This window comes from Schistocerca serialis, chromosome 4 (genome assembly GCF_023864345.2).
Source record: "Schistocerca serialis cubense isolate TAMUIC-IGC-003099 chromosome 4, iqSchSeri2.2, whole genome shotgun sequence".
NCBI lineage: Eukaryota > Metazoa > Arthropoda > Insecta > Orthoptera > Acrididae > Schistocerca > Schistocerca serialis.
Window position 1 is genome coordinate 689,392,872 of NC_064641.1, and position 17,150 is coordinate 689,410,021.

At 38.8% G+C, this 17,150-nt stretch overlaps 1 protein-coding gene across 4 annotated transcripts in view; it reads right to left on the minus strand.

Annotated features, from left to right (window-relative positions):
• The window catches only part of LOC126473186 (fas-binding factor 1), a 133,010-nt gene that overhangs the window by 17,586 nt on the left and 98,274 nt on the right, over positions 1 to 17,150 (minus strand). For all 4 annotated transcript variants that reach the window (XM_050100079.1, XM_050100078.1, XM_050100080.1 and 1 more), the window contains exons 13-14: positions 12,104 to 12,244; positions 8,461 to 8,637 (exon numbers count right to left, since the gene is read on the minus strand). In XM_050100079.1, the coding sequence (XP_049956036.1) occupies positions 8,461 to 8,637; positions 12,104 to 12,244 (318 nt within the window). The remainder of the gene's footprint in view (positions 1 to 8,460; positions 8,638 to 12,103; positions 12,245 to 17,150) is intronic.

The window sequence follows — 17,150 nt, forward strand, 5'->3', positions numbered from 1 at the left end:
TAGTCATCATATAACCAAGTCTATGCCCACCAAAGACAAGGAAATGCAGCAGAGAGAGAGAGAGAGAGAGAGAGAGAGAGAGAGAGAGAGAGAGAGAGAGTGGGAGGGGGGAAGAGAGGGACAGGAAGATAAGAGTGAACTACGTCCAATAGGACTAGGATTGGTAGACCACTGTGTGTTTCAAACAGCCTCAAGCTGATGACCAATATACTATTTTTGTTACACATACATAACATAATACAAATACAGGGTGTTACATTTATCTGGTGACCGCCTGCCCGGGGTATTGCAGTCCGGCCACATGCCGGTCGAATGGGTCCTGTGGGACTGCACTACGCCTCTCCCCTTTTTGTGGGTTTTAGCCTGAAGGCCATACAGACATACACGCCTTGTCAGCCAGAGTGATTCGATCAGTGAAACAGGCATCATGAGTGTAACAGTGAAGTTTGTGAACACAACAATGGCAAGAGTGAATTATCCAATTCCACTATGAGTGTTTATTTATGATTTGTATGTGCACACCAAGTCTGCACATACTGTTTGGAGATTGTTTGAACAGAAATTTCCTGATGTTAAAGTTCTGAGTTGTGGTGCAGTTCACAAATTAGTGGATAATTTTGTGAAACAGGAAGTGTTCAAGAAAAGAAGGCCCTATAAAGTATCAGTAGTACAAGAACTTCAACCTGGTGATCCTACGACAGGGTTAAGTTTTGTGAATGGGTTTTAAAACAAGTGCATGATGGTGAAATGGATCCTTACCTCATTCTGTTTCCAGATGAGGCTTGGTTCCATTTACACGGTTCTGTTAATTCCCAAAACTGTCAACATTGGAACACAGACAGGCCTGTTGTGCTTCACGAGGAACCTCTTCATGATCAGAAAATAGGGGTGTGGCGCACCATTAGTGGTGACAGACTAATAGGCCAAATTTTTTTAAATGACAGTTACAAGTGAAAGATATATGCAAAACATTTTGTGACCATTTTTTAATGAACTGAGTGAAAGAGAATGAAGTATTGCATTTCTTCAATAGGATTCAGCAAGAGCTCATACGAACAATATTTCTTTGCAAGGAATTCATGGTGTGTTCGATGAAAGAGTGGTTAGTAAAAATACCTGGCCCACTTAGAAGTCCTGATTTAACTCTGTGTGATTTTTATTTGTGGGATGCACTGAAGGACAAAGTGCACACAACAAATCCTGAATCAATTAATTCAATATCTCTGAGAAAATTACATTATGTGATTAATAATTTCTTGAGTAGATGTCAGAAATGTGTGGAAAATAATGGCAGGCAGTTCCAGCATCTCCTTGTGTGACATAGATGAGTAAAAAATAATTTGCTTATATTTTAAATGTAGTCATGTCATACCACAGCAGTAGACATGTGACAGGGCATCTGATTGCCAGGAAACAGAGCGCTCGTTGCCCGGCATCTACTGTGCAGCACAGACGGTCATCAGATAAATGGAACACATCATACTTCATACTGGGAAGAGCTACCACTCATACGCCAGCCAAAATTTCAATTTGATGTGAGGGACAACAGCTAGAACTAAATTCTGAAAGAAAAACAGTCCAATAATGTTTGAAGACAACATTAGTAGTTCGCTGCTTGACACTGTCACGTTGATTAAATATCTAGGCATAATGTTGTAAAGCAATATGAAAACCGAACAAGAATGTACAGTTTGTAGTAGGGAAGGCGAATGGTCAACTTTGGTTTATTGGGAGAATGTTGGGAAAGTGTGGGTCACCTGTAAAGGAGACCACGTATAGAACACTTCTCTAACCCATTCTTGACTACAGCACAAGTGGTTAGGGTCCACACCAGGTTGGATTGTTGTTGTTGTGGTCTTCAGTCTGGAGACTGGTTTGATGCAGCTCTCCATGCTACTCTATCCTGTGCAAGTTTCTTCATCTCCCATTACCTACTGCAACCTACATCCTTCTGTACCTGTTTAATGTATTCATCTCTTGGTCGCCCTCTACGATTTTTACCCTCCACGCTGCCCTCCAATGCTAAATTTGTGATCCCTTGATGCCTCAGAACATGTCCTACCAACTGGTCCCTTCTTCTTGTCAAGTTGTGCCACAAACTCCTCTTCTCCCCACTTCTGTTCAATACCTCCTCATTAGTTATGTGATCTACCCATCTAATCTTCAGCATTCTTCTGTAGCACCACATTTCGAAAGCTTCTATTCTCTTCTTGTCCAAACTATTTATCGTCCATGTTTCATTTCCATACATGACTACACTCCATACAAATACTTTCAGAAATGACTTCCTGACACTTAAATCTATACTCGATGTTAACAAATTTCTCTTCTTCAGAAATGCTTTCCTTGCCATTGCCAGTCTACATTTTATATCTTCTCTACTTCGACCATCATCAGTTATTTTGCTCCCCAAACAGCAAAACTCCTTTACTACTTTAAGTGTCTCATTTCCTAATCTAATTCCCGCAGCATCACCTGACTTAATTCGACTACATTCCATTATCCTTGTTTTGCTTTTGTTGATGTTCATCTTATATCCTTGTTTCAAGACACTGTCCATTCCCAGGTTGGATTAAAGGAAGACATTGAAGCAAGACTCTAATAACAGTGGTCCCTTACATGACAAAGCAAAATCTGGAGAAAAATCTGTCGATGCTGCCTATACAATATCATGATGCAGGAGTAGAAGTTGATGCACCAAAAAACAAAATCCACATAAACTCATGTTATAATTCCACTAAGAGAGAAGTGGGAACCATAGACCAAATGGCTAGGACATATTATAGAAAAATAGGCATGGGGAGATGGTCACTGTCTATGTTCTATAGCCTACTTGATATAGCTGCACTAAACTCATGCAAAGGTGTTCAAGATGAATGTGCCTAAGCAGAATGAAGGGGAATAAAACACCACAAAATGAATTAGGCCTTGAACTTTTGAAACCATATGTAGAAGAGTGATCCAAGGACTTCAAAGGACATTTATGCTATGGGAGACATCCTAGGACCCAACTAGGAATGCAAAATACAGGGTGTCCAAAAAGTCTTTCCCTGATTACATAAATTGATAACTCAGGCTAGAAGTAAGATATAAATATAAAACTGGTGTCTAATTGTTTACAAACTATTAAAGTTTTTTTCACATATCAGTAAACTTCTACTTCCATTGTTGCCCAATGACAGTACATGTCGATATGACTTTGCGGTCGAAATGCTATCATGTATTGAGGACGTGATGGTTATCTCAGACGAACTGCCTTTTCCGGCAAAGCGACCTTTTATGTCAGTGGAGTAGTGAATCGCCATAATGTGCGCATTTGGGGTTCAAAACTCCCTGGCGAGGTCATGGAGTGCACCAGAGGCAGTCCAAAGGTGAATGTTTGGTGTACGCTATTGCACGATCGAATTATTGGGCCATTCTTCTTCGCTGAGGCTACCATCACATCTGCAGTGTATCTGGACATGTTGCAACTGTATGCTGTTCCTCAGCTGCTTCAGTATCACCCCGATGTCTTGTTTCAGCAAGATGGTGCACCGCATCATTGGGGTTTGGACGTCCGTGCCTATCTCAATATGAACTTTCCTGAGCGATGGATTGGTCGTGATGGGCCAATGGTTTGGCCTCCACGCTCTCCTGACATAACCCCATTAGAATTCTTTTTATGGGGTTATGTCAAGGATGAGGTCTACCAAACACGTGTACCAGATCTTGAAACCCTGCGGCAACAGATAACCACAGTTGTTGAATTGATCCCTCCAGTGATGTTGGCTAATGTGTGGACAGAAACTGAATATCGCCTACATGTGCTACGTGCTACCAAGGGTGCTCATGTGGAAGTTTACTGATATGTGAAAAAAACTTTGATAGTTTGTAAACTATTAGACACCAGTTTCATATTTGTATCTTACTTCTAGCCTGAGTTATCAATTTACGTAATAAGGGAAAGACTTTTCGGACACCCTGTATTACATATGCTTGAAGAATACAACTAATCTGGGAGTCAGAGACAACATCACAAGAACCAAGTTAACATGTGGAAACTGTGGTTACCAGCTGTGTAAGTATCAGACAGAATCAACAATTTTGTGAGCAAGGGGTAAATGTCATCTGTAAATGACAGTATTCTTTCTTACTTATGAGTTTTCCTTGAAATTTTTCAACACACCATAAATTATATTTGTGCAAGTGTTTTTATTTCTGTTTTTGAAACTATTTGTCAGGGGTAAAAAATTAGTATTTGATTATTAGATAAAAAGAGTGTATATAAATTTTGGACAGCCTGTATATTCAAGTACAGACTTCAAGTTTCTAGTTCCGACAAACTTTCATTACCAATTATTGACCACTGTTGCTTGATATTTTAGCAGAGAAAAATATTATATTAACTTACACATTTCTGGGTACCCTATATGTTCCAAACAGTTCATTGTAGTTGTAATCTCACTGAGCACTTTTGAATTTATCTCTCATGGAAATCACAATCACTTAAAAATAAATACATATTTCATGATTTACAGCCTATTGTAAATGGGCAAATTTTTACCTTGGTTGGTGCTCCATATAACATAAAATAACTTGGTGCTGCTAGGGTTAATAGAAGGACAAAGCAGGCCTGGTAGATAGGGCAAGAAAGGACGCAGACAGGAGGCAATGTCAGAATACTCTCTCTTCTCACAAACAGGTCACCTTGTTCTTGGTATTTTTTCTTTTTAAGCAGTGAATTCATCATATGAGGCAGAAACGAAACTAATCCATTGCTGTGCAGCAAGTCAATAGAGGTACAGTGACAGCTATTAAGACAGTGTCGATCAATGTGTGTGTGTCACTGTCGAGGAAGGCTGCACATACCTGGCACTTGCAGGACAATAACAACAACGCTTTTATATTGTTCTAGTTAATGAGGAAAAAATGCTAATAATGCAAATCAACAGAAAACTCAAGATGGAGTAATTTTCTGGATTTATGTCCAAAATTTGGCGCCAACAAATTCTGGCATGCAAGGTAGCTGTCTAATCTGTCTATATGGGGTCATCCTGCATCAAGCCATGATGTTTATGAAATATAGAAATTTTGCTGTCACTTGGAGTCAGTTGCCAAATATTCAAAACTACCTCACTGATTATGATGAGATTTTAGTGCAAAAGTGGAATGTAGAATGAAGGAAGGCAGGCAAGAAAGGACTATTTAGATACATAAAGGGAAATGACTAACAGAACTAATTTTAGGATACAATCTCTCTGCAATAATCACCAATTAGGAAAACTAGTAACTAAATAATAAGTAAAGTAGTCTCTGGATACTCAAGAATCAACAATAAACAGGAGTATATTTAAGAACATAGTAGTAGTAAAAAAAATTTAATTCAGTTTGTCACCATAACAGCACCATTTGACGATGGCAACAAGGTGTGTCTCGCCTCATTTGGGACACTTCCTACTCAGAAACATAATAACTGTGAAAGAAACTGTTCATGGAAAAGTAATATTAGCTGCAGGTCTCAACAGTGTTAATATGATAAATTATTGTAAAGTTGCCAGGGAGTTCGAAAGTCTTGCAGAACACGAACTATCTAAAAACATCAATATGGAATATGACTGAGAAGAGAGAAATATTAAAGATAAAGAGATGTGATTAACTGAAACTATTGAATATGTAGGGACATGCAAATTAACTACACTAGACTCTCGCTAATCCGCCCTCAGTAGTGTGGCCTCTCAGTAATCCGGCACACATCCAAAACAAGTGCACAATGAATTACCGTGTGCAACAATACCTAGTTAAACAATGCTTTATATACTGTATTTGAAATTGTAGCTTTCTTTACAGTTTGGAATCATGTCTTATAAAAGGAAACACATTGCGCTGGACCTCAAGTATCGAAATTTTAAATCGAAGTTCTTCACAGAAAGGCATTGCTACTGAGTTGAATGTTGGATGAGGAAATATTTATGATATCAAAAAGAAAGAAGATGTTATTCGACAGTAGTCAACACAAATGGATAGTGAGTTGGGTACATGGAAGGTTATGCGAAAGAGTGAGAATGAAGAACTGGTTGTAACTGTTTGTAGATGGTTCGTACAACAAAGCAGTAAAGGAAATCCAGTCAAAAGGAGAAATCAGCTGCACTTAACAAACAACTGGCAATAGTAACTTGTTTGCAGCGAGCGAAGGTTGGCTATCAAACTGGAAAAAACGACATGGCATTCGGCAGCTGACCATCACAAGGGAAAGTTGCTCAGCTAACGATAAGGATGCTGATGAGTTTGTAAGCAAGATACGGAAAATAATAGAGGAAGAAGATTTAACTGCTGATGCCTTGTATAATGCCGATGAAACAGGACTCTTTTACAAGATGCTTCCTTCGAAAACATTAGCTGCCAACAACAAGAAGGAAGCTTGTGGTTATAAGCAACAGAAATGATGTGTAACATTAATGGTGTGTTGTAATGCAAATGGGAGTCATAAACTACTGCTTATGGTGATTGGAAAATCCCAATATCCATGTTGTTTTCAACACACTGACATAAATACTCTGCCAGTGCAGTACTGCACTCAGAAGAAAGCGTGGATGGACAGACAAATATTCTCTCGGTGCTTCCACGAAACGTTTGTACCAGCAGTGAGAAATAAGTTAAAGAAGAAAAACCTTCCACTGAAAGCTATTCTTATAACTGGCAATGCTCCCAGTCATCCTTCAGATGCTTCTCTAAAGTCCGATGGTATAAAAGCAATCTTTCTCCCACCAATGTGACAGCCCTAATTTAGCCCATGGACCAGGGAATTTTGGAATTAATTAAATGTCATTATCGACATTCACTTCTCGTCTCCTTTCTGAATGAAAGTGGAAATGACTCTATCGAGACTATGCTGAAAGCATGGAAAGCAATTAACATATGTGACGTTGTTTTCCAAGCAGCCGAAGCATGGGATAAAGGGGAGAGCACTACCATAATGAAGACCTGGAGAAAATTGTGGTCATCCATTGATGCCATGTTGGATCCAGTAGTGAGTGACAGCGATGAGCCAGTCAATTCGGAATTATCAGTTACTTTGTACACTCACAAGTTCCACAACCTTCCAGGAGGAGAAGAAATTGACGATGAAGATGTTACTAAGTGGCTGAATGAGGAAAACTGTGATATGGACCAAACTTTAACAGATGAAGAAATAATCAAAAGTGTGCAAGAAAGTAATGATGAAAGTGACGAAGAAGAGGATACAGGAGGAGAGAGCATGAAGATTTCTCACACTGCTGGTGCTGAAGCTGCCGAGGTCTTCCTGGAGTACATTATGCAACAACAAGATACATGCAGTACCGATGTAATGGTTGTGAAGCGGTTGCATGTTAAAGCATGCCACTGTTGTGTATCATCATTGCGACAGTTAAAAATTAGGGACATGTTTCATATGACTGTATAATTATGTACAGTATATTGTACACTCAAGGGCTAAGTTTTCTTTGAAAATTAATGTACTTTTGGATTTAGTAAAGTATGTCCTCTGTGTTTTAAAATTGTATTCTTCGGTTTAATAAAGTACAGTACACTACATCACCTATGTTTTAAAAATAAACAAAAAACGAAATAAATGACAAAAATAAATTTCAGACACTCAATAATCCGGCACTTCCACTAATTCAGCACCCTTATGTGCAAGGAATGGCCGAATTAGTGAGAGTCTAGTGCACAATAATTCTTAAAAAACATAAATAATAAGAGAGTTGGGTTGTTTGGGGGAAGAGACCAAACAGTGAGGTCATCGGTCTCATCAGATTAGGGAAGGATGGGGAAGGAAGTCGGCCTTGCCGTTTCCAAGGAACCATCCCAGCATTTGCTGGAGCGATTTAGGGAAATCACAGAAAACCTAAATCAGGATTGCGCCACCGTCCTCCCGAATGCGAGTCCGGTATGCTACAATATTAAGACAGAAGAAATTTGGAAGAGATAGTTAACATAAAGCAAATCAAATAAATGCAGTAGGAGCTACACGGAAATGAAGTAACAATAAAGAGAGCATTTTGTGACAAATGAATAAATAAATTAAATAATTAATAAAAATAAAATACTGCACGAGTGGAAAAACATAACTGTTTATAAGGAACAGAAGAACAGTGGTGTTGTAACAACTGAAATTTTTAACAAATAAGTTATGGGGTAGTTGTTGAAATTCTAATGTATGATGAATAATATCTGAGTTAACTGTAGAACATATCTGAAGTAGTCAGAGAATGTGAAAAAAATGTTGAGACAAGAAACTGTTGAGCAGAAAACACAGTTAGGTGAGAATGGGTAAAACATGAAAGTCCTCTCTTGTTAATATATTGTAGCCAGTTGTGGCCACAGGAAAGATAAAATGAAATATGGATCATTTCACAAACTTAATTATTGGTTACATAACATTAGAATACACTATATAATGTGAAATTTATGGATTAAACATAAAAAAAAAAATTACTGTACTTGAGAAAGAGACTCAAGCTGATGGCTTCTTCCCACCAGATCTTCTTCAAGGGCTCTGAGTCTAAGCCACTCAGCTTCCAGCTTGTGCTTCTCTTCTTGAACTTTGGCACGTTCTATTTCAGCCTCTTCACGAGCTGCTCGAACAGTAGCCATTGCTGCATCTATCTCAACTACCATCTGTCAAAATAAAAATACTTTTCAGTAAATTTTCAACACAGAAACTAGAGAAAAAGATTGTAGGAAAGCTGCATGTCATAAAGAAAATTGTGCAAAAGTAATATTAGAAATTAAAAGAAAATTTCAGTGTTATCTCATTATGTTAAAACGCCAAAAATACAAAAGTACAATCCTTGCTCATGTTACTGAGGTGTGGTACCTCTGCACAGGATACTGTACTGGCTTTGTGCTGAGAGACCAGGAAAAGAAAAAAAGATTGATATCTTGTCACGGAAATGTATGGAGACGACTCAGCCTTTCGACGAAGGCATGGGTACAGAGAGTAAAAAAGCTTAATATGGGCTATTGTGTTTTCTGGTACTGTTGTTGCAGACTCAGTAACGTCTTAAAATTGTGTGTTTGTCAATGTAATTGGCAGACATTTTCTGAATAGATACTCAACATTAAATTAAATTTACAGCAGTCTTCAAAAAATTTTTGTACACATATTTGTAATTTATAAATATACATCTACATATAAATATAATAGAAAGAAACATTCCACATGGGAAAAATATATTAAAAAAAGATGTTGTGACTTACCAAACGCAAAGGCGCTGGTAGATAGACACAATAAAAAACACACACACACACACACACACACACACACACACACACAAATATCAAGTTTTCACAACCCACGGTTGCTTCATCAGGAAAGAGGGAAGGAGAGGGAAAGACGAAAGGATGTTGGTTTTGGGGGAGAGGGTAAGGAGTCATTCCAATCCCGGGAGCGGAAAGACTTACCTTAGGGTGAAAAGGGACAGGTATACACTCGCACACACACACATATCCATCCACACATATATACTGGTATGTGAAAGACTTACCTTAGGGTGAAAAGGGACAGGTATACACTCGCACACACACACATATCCATCCACACATATATACTGGTATGTGTGTGTGTGTGTGTGTGTGTGTGTGTGTGTGTGTGTGTGTGTGTGTGTGTGTGTGCGCTCCCGGGATTGGAATGACTCCTTACCCTCTCCCTTAAAACCCACATCCTTTCGTCTTTCCCTCTCCTTCCCTCTTTCCTGATGAGGCAACTGTGGGTTGCAAAAGCTTGATATTTGTTGTGTGTTTGTGTGTTTTTACTGTGTCTATCTACCTGCGCTTTCACGTTTGGTAAGTCACAGCATCTTTTTTTAATACATCTACATATAAATGTACATATAAACAGCATAATATTCACTGCCAACTGATCAGTGGTTATAATGGTATAAAATAATCATCATTCCCAACGGTTGCTTTTGTCATTTAGGCAGTCTGGACATTTTGTGACATTTCAACTTGAGAATGGATATAAAGTCATAAAAATAGAATAAATTAATAGTCTAATGGCAAAAATTTCTTTCAAAATGATTGTGTATGTAGGGGGAATGCAACGAGTCTGCATTTACACTTGAAAAATTGTGTACTCACTCTCCTTTCTATGCAGGATTTGTCCACCTGTACCTGACAACAGACTCGAGTGAAAAGTGAGTAGAAGCAGAGGCTGACAAGTCGAGTCTCTGAGCAAAGGGAGATGGTGAGTTCGGAGATGACATCATAGGAGTTGCTGGTCAATATATGGGGCTCATTTCTGATCTCTAACTTGAGGACACTATAAAATTAAAAGGCTATAACTTACATTCAGGAGGTGAAATTCTAAGACAGCTGATAGACAAATACAGGGTGTGGCAGAACCGACTAAGCAGTTTCTATCGATTACCGCTGGCATTGTGGTGGGGGTAGGCAGTTGCATGTGGTCAACCTTTGTTCAATTGCTCACCCCATTTCAGTAGTCAACATGGTCCGGACCAATGCACATCATGCTTTTGCCACTCACGTGTATTACGAAAACAACGTATCTTTGATCGCTATACAATGAGCTTTTTGGCGACAGTTCAACATTCCACACAACCATGCTGTTCCCAATTCAAACACAATTTGTTGCTGGGTTCAGTAGGTGGAGGTAACTGGTAGCACACTAAGAATAGGTACACACGGATGACGCAGATCCATCAGAACACCAGAAAATTGCAGCGGGTGAGAACAGCAGTTCAACAGTCGCCGTAATGTTCTGCTCGACGACATGCTGTTGCATTGGGGATTTCAGACCGCACTTTGAGAAGGATTCTGCAATGCAATTTGAAGTTCCATCCTTCCAAAATAATGATTGTTCAAGAATTACACCCAGCAGACTATGCCAACCGTCAAAATCTGTGTGAGCAAGTGTTTGCTCAGATCCCCCCGAATGCAGCTTTCTTCAGTAGTGACGAGGCACATTTTCATCTTAGTGGGTGCGTGAATAAGCCAAACTTTCACTACTGGGCTGAAAACAACCCCCGAATTATTCACGAAAGACTGCAACAATCTCCTAAAGTGGGAGTGTGGTGTTCCATATCACAATTTGGCGTGGTAGGCCCTTACTTTTTTGAGGAGGAAGGAGTAACCGTGACAGGGAATTCCACATGTTACACTTCAATGTTGCAAAATTTTCTGCAGCCCAGAATGGACGAGATTGTTGAAGAACATGGACTGGGGGACTTGTGGTTCCAACAGGATGGAGCTACTGCTCACACATCTCGAATTTCACCTGATGTTTCGAGAGAAATGCTTCTGGGATGCCTCGCCTCTTTGAGGGGTGATGTTGGGTGACCTGCGCGGTCACCAGATTTGAGCATTTGTAACCACTTTCTTTGGGGATACCTGAAGGAAAAGATTTTCAAAAGCTGCCCTCACACCCTACCAGAGTTAAAAGAGCGGATTACTGATGAAGTGAATGCCATACACTGTGATATGTTTGCAATAGCTGCTCGAAACTTCAGGGAATGCCTACAACAATGTACTGATGCTGATGGCCATCATCTTGAGGACATTATTTTGAAACCTAAATGAATATAAAATGGTATATTGTACTAATTTAGAAAATAAAAACTTTTTTTCTCTATACATCCAGATTTACTTTTTATTGCTCCTTAAAATTGCTTAGTCAGTTTTGCAGCACCCTCTATGACAATAGAAAAGTTACCCTAGCTTTTGGAGCTGTTTGTATCTTCCTCAGGGAGGAAAGAGGAATAAATACGAGAAGATTAGAAAGGAGGAGTAGAACACACAGATCCCATGGTGGGAGTCACCCACCTGCTGTGAGGATCATGGGAGACAAAGACGAAAGAGGAAGTGTTAGAGATAGCACAGTGGAAACCACTGTGTCAGTTTCAGTCCAGAAATGATAGAAGGATGGGGTGAGAAATAAACACGGATGCAGAAAAAGAGAAATGATAAGTCAAATGAATACTGCAGTTAAGAACTTCAAGGACATGAATATAAAAAAGGAAAAAACAACAGAAAATAAGCTACCCCCAATTTTTCCCTGACACATGAACTGACAGTTACATTTTAAATTACTGCTCCAGCAGTATAAAAATGAAGAACCACAAACCTTCTCTCGATCCATTTCCCGTGTTCTGTTTAGACGAGCCAATGTTTCAATGCGTGACTTCTCAGCAGCAAGTTTTAGGTGCTCTTCTTTTATTTGTTGCAGATGTTGTTGGCGTTCCTCAGCTAGTGACTGCTTCAGGTGCTGTAATTATACAAAATATTACTGAAGCTATGCTCAGATGATACAACCTTATCACAACTAATTACAAGAGGAAGAATTCCATTGCAGGAACTCATTTCCAAAATCAAACTTTACTGAAATACAGAGAAAAATACGCTATATTTACTAATCACAAAGAACGTTAGCTTTTGGAACAAGGGGTCCTTACACATGAAAAGAGAAAGGGAAGCATTGACAGGCTGCATAACATGGTTGCCGAGGAGCTTAAGTCAATAGAGGCACAGGAGGACAGGATGAGAGGGAAATTGGCTATGAACTGTTTACAAAAAAAGCAAGTTTTGAAGCAATGAGAAGTGTAAACTGGCAATGAACCATTAAATGAAAAGAACAGTCTAAAATTACAGGTCCAAGTAAGACAAAGTGATGGGAATAAGGGAGAGAGTAAACAACAAGCACAAAATAAAGGGAAGAAGGTAAACAAGACGGGGTGCAATGTGGACACTTTAACATGGTAGTTGGAGTTGAGCTTCTGCAAAAGTAGAACCAATAGTGACAACAATTGCCAATCTTTTTTATGGTAGCGGGAGTTGGACTCACACCTCCTGATAGACCTGAAGTAGTTTCTTCACTCGGTCCAAAATAAGAAAAGGAAGCCATGAGCAACTCACAACATAAAGCAAAACAGAATACACAAAGCATTTGGTAATGACAACTGCAATTGCTTACTGAGGTTGACAGTGCTGTACATGAGGTTGTACATGTTCAAACTCTACTGGTATCTTCTGCAACCAGAGTTCAAATCTTCCCCCAAAGTTGTGAAGTACTGGTGGTGCCGGGAGGAGAATCACAACTGCTGGATTTCTGAAGGAGGCAGTGTCCTCGATTACCATACTGCAAAGGGCCTTTTATCACCCTATTGTACACACAGACATTATTTTAAAAAACTCCACAAGATTTCAGTTGGAAACCCCTATGACAATGAATGCCAATCACTTCATTACCTCAGATCATACGAACTGTTATCTTTATATAGTCCACCCCTGGTAGCTGAGTGGTCAGCACAACAGACTGCCAATCCTAAGGGCCCGGGTTCGATTCCCGGCTGGGTCGGACATTTTCTCCACTCAGGGACTGGGTGTTGTGTTGTCCTAATCATCATCATTTCATCCCCATCGACGCGCAAGTCGCCGAAGTGGCGTCAAATCGAAAGACTTGCATCAGGCGAGCAGTCTACCCGACGGGAGGCCCTCATCACACGAAATTATGATTATTATTATTATTATCTTTATATAGGGTAAAAAATTGATTTTACTTGTTCCTTAATGAGCAAGGCATTAGTCAGACAAGGTACCAAATGAAACTTCCTGGAAGATTAAAACTGTGTGCCTTTCATGGGCAAGTGCTCTACCAACTGAGGTACCCCAGCACGACTCACGGCCCATCCCCACAGCTTTAAATCCACCAGTACCTCGCCTCTTACCTTCCAAACTTCACAGAAGCTCTCCTGTGAACCTTGCAGAACTAACACTCCTGGAAGAAAGGATATTGTGGAGACATGGCTTAGCCACAGCCTGGGGGATGTTTCCAGGATGAGATTTTAACTCTGCAGCGTAGGTATGTAGTACTGGCGGATTTAAAGCTGTGGGGACGGGTCGTGAGTCATGCTTGGGTAGCTCAGTTGGCAGAGCACTTGCCTGTGAAGGGCGAAGGTCTCGAGTTCGAGTCTCGGTCTGACACACAGTTTTAATCTGCCAGGAATTTTCATATCAGCACACACTTCACTGCAGAGTGAAAATCTCATTCTGGAAACATCCCCCAGGCTGTGGCTAAGCCACGTCTCCACAATAACCTTTCTTCCAGGAGTGCCAGTTCTGTAAGCTTAGCAGGAGAGCTTCTGTGAAGTTTGGAAGGTAGGAGACCACGTACTGGTGGATTTAAAGCTGTGGTGACAGGTCGTGAGTCATGCTTGGGTAGCTCAGTTGGTAGAGCACTTGTCCACGAAGGGCAAAGGTCCCAAGCTTGAGTATCGGTCCGACAAACAGTTTTAATTTGCCAGGAAGTTTCATATCAGTGCACACTTCGCAGCAGAGTGAAAATCTCATTCTGTAAGGTACCAAATGTTTGTGACCTCTTTTTTGTAACAATGCAGGTGTGTTAAAACCACTTATATGATGCCAAACAGTTTGAAAAATATAAAAGCACTACCAGTTTTCAACCCACAACTAAGAGAGTACTTGGAGAAAAACAGAATTTTTCTACATTGTTAAGGAATATTTTGAGACAAGTCCAAAAGAATTAGAAAGAATCCATAGTACTAAAACTATATCCTGAGACACATACTGTGTCAATGAAAGGTAAACATGAAAATGTTTTTTAAATTTTATTCCACCCCCCCCCCCCCCCCTTCCCCAAGGCAGCGAAACTAGGGATGTATACATATAATTTTGGTTGTGTGTGTGTGTGTGTGTGTGTGTGTGTGTGTGTGTGTGTGTGTGTGTCTGAAAGCCAGATATCAATTTTCATAGATTTAGCTTATGTATTCATAATTAATGAAAATATATACCAACTAAATGATGTTGTAGGGATCAGTTAAGAAAAGATTTTTTTAAGTTCCACCACTAAGGGGTGAAATAGTAGATGAAAAGTTTTTTGAAAATATTCATAATTAAGGCAATTTTGAAGCTAGATGTACAAAAATTAGTATTTAGTTTCTCAATCACAAATAAAGAAATACTTGTTTCAGGATTTTTGGAGATTTAATCCCTATGGTGTTCAAACACTGCGTAAAGTGTTTTAAATAAATCATTATTATAGAATTACTAAAGTATTTTTAAAGCTACCTCTTTGAAAATTGGTATTTGAATTCTTGGTTACAAATAGAGAAATATGTATTTAACCTTTTTTGGAAAACCAACCCCTATGGGGATGAAATGTTTTATGGAAATATTTCATTATGTAAGCATTTTTGAAGCTAAATATATGAAAAATTGAATTTGGTTTGAAAGGAAGTGTTTCATTGCACTTTTTTTTTTAATTTGACCCCAAAGAATGTGAAATATGGGGTGAAAATTTTTAAGAAAATATTTCATTACATTAAAAAGAACTTAAATTTATATTTATGAAAATTGGGACATTACTTCTCAATTAGATACAAAGAAATAGCACGACAAGAATGCAAAGCCACAATTAAACAAAATCTTGGACTCCAGCTACCAGAACTGGTTTTTTTTTTTTGTAAGAAATACGTTTGGAAAGACTATGCTTCTATAGCCCTAATTAGCGTGAAAAGTTCAGAAGGTGTTTCAATTTGCGAACAACATAAAAACAGAATTAAAGAAAAATTAAAAAGATCTGTGTGAACCACACAATCTACGCGAGCAAAGCAGCGGGTGCTAAGCTCATTATACATGTACATGTATCAGTCTACTGCAAAGTAAAAACATATGCATTCAAAATGTAATTTACCATGTCCTTACAAATGTATACTGTTGTATCTTGTATTGCTCTGCACAGCAGTGAAAGGATGGATGAATAAATAAATGTTACTTTTGTGACATTCTGCCGACCTAAACCATAGTCACAATTTGTAATACACAAACAAGCCAAAATAAACACAGAGGCTACGTAAATGAAGAGAGGTTTTTGACAGATCATTATAGCTGTTAATTTTAAGTGTAGTGAAACTTACAGCTTTTGTTAAATTGCTCCAGTGTACACCTGTGAAACAATGTTCAAAAATATGCACAGTAATGTTGTTATTAACAGTATGAATTCTGAGTTACAGATCCCTGACGTTTTGGTCTTTTGACCACAAAACTACCAAAGCGAGAGAGGGAGGAACAGAGAAGGAGGGACGGAGAGGGAGGGAGGGACAGAGAGGGAGGGAGGGACAGAGAGGGAGAAAGGGAGGGAGGGGGGTGTAGAGAGAGAGAGAGAGAGAGAGAGAGAGAGAGAGTGTGTGTGTGTGTGTGTGTGTGTGTGTGTGTGTGTGTGTGTGTGTGAAGGGATGGGGGATGATGACTTTGTAAAGAGACTTGGACCCCACTCAGTAAAATACAATTTACAAAAACTTGCACTGCATGTTTCAACTTTAAAATGAAACTCAGTCTACTTTCAATTTCTTAAAACTGCTGTTACCAATAACTGTCAACTGTCAAATAACTGTCAACCATTTTATCAGAAAATGCTAAATAATATGCAGACATCTTTGAATTTAATGACAGTTTTCTATTTTCCTATTTTTGATTTGCTTCTATAACCATTCATGCATCACAGAATGTAAACATACAAATTATGTTTCATATTACTCTATAGTTTTTTTCCTCCAATTATTTGGTAAGAAACGTTTGTACCTGTTCATGACCATTAATTTATACTGAACTTTAAGAATTCTTTTTTTTGTCTTCATTTATTTATGACTTTAGGTGTCGTTTAATTTCTATTCATTTGTGTATTGTCTTATAATTTTTAGAGTTCCGTATGTCAATCTGTAAAAATGAAACCCATACAGGATCACTTTATTGTCCATTTATCTGTCTGTCTGACTGTTAAAAATCCCTTTTCTCAAGAATGGGTACATGAACAAAATTAAAATTTATGTCGCATATTGAGGTCTACTGTCCGTTGACAGTGTAAGAAACTGAACCTTCTAAGTCATTGCAATCAAAAGATTGGCCATTTATGTCAAATATTTTGTACTCACAATCTCAGTCATCAGAACCAATAGGACACTTCTCTCGTTTACCTAGAATCATGATATTTTATTCACAGTAGAAGCAAATGAAAAAAATCCAAAAATTGTTAATTTGTAATTACATCACATGAAACAATTTTTTTGTCATGTCTGACTGCCTGTCTGTCTTGTTAAGACCCATTTTTCTCTGGAATGGGTAGAAGTATGTCTTGCCTGCATTGGTATCAATAACAG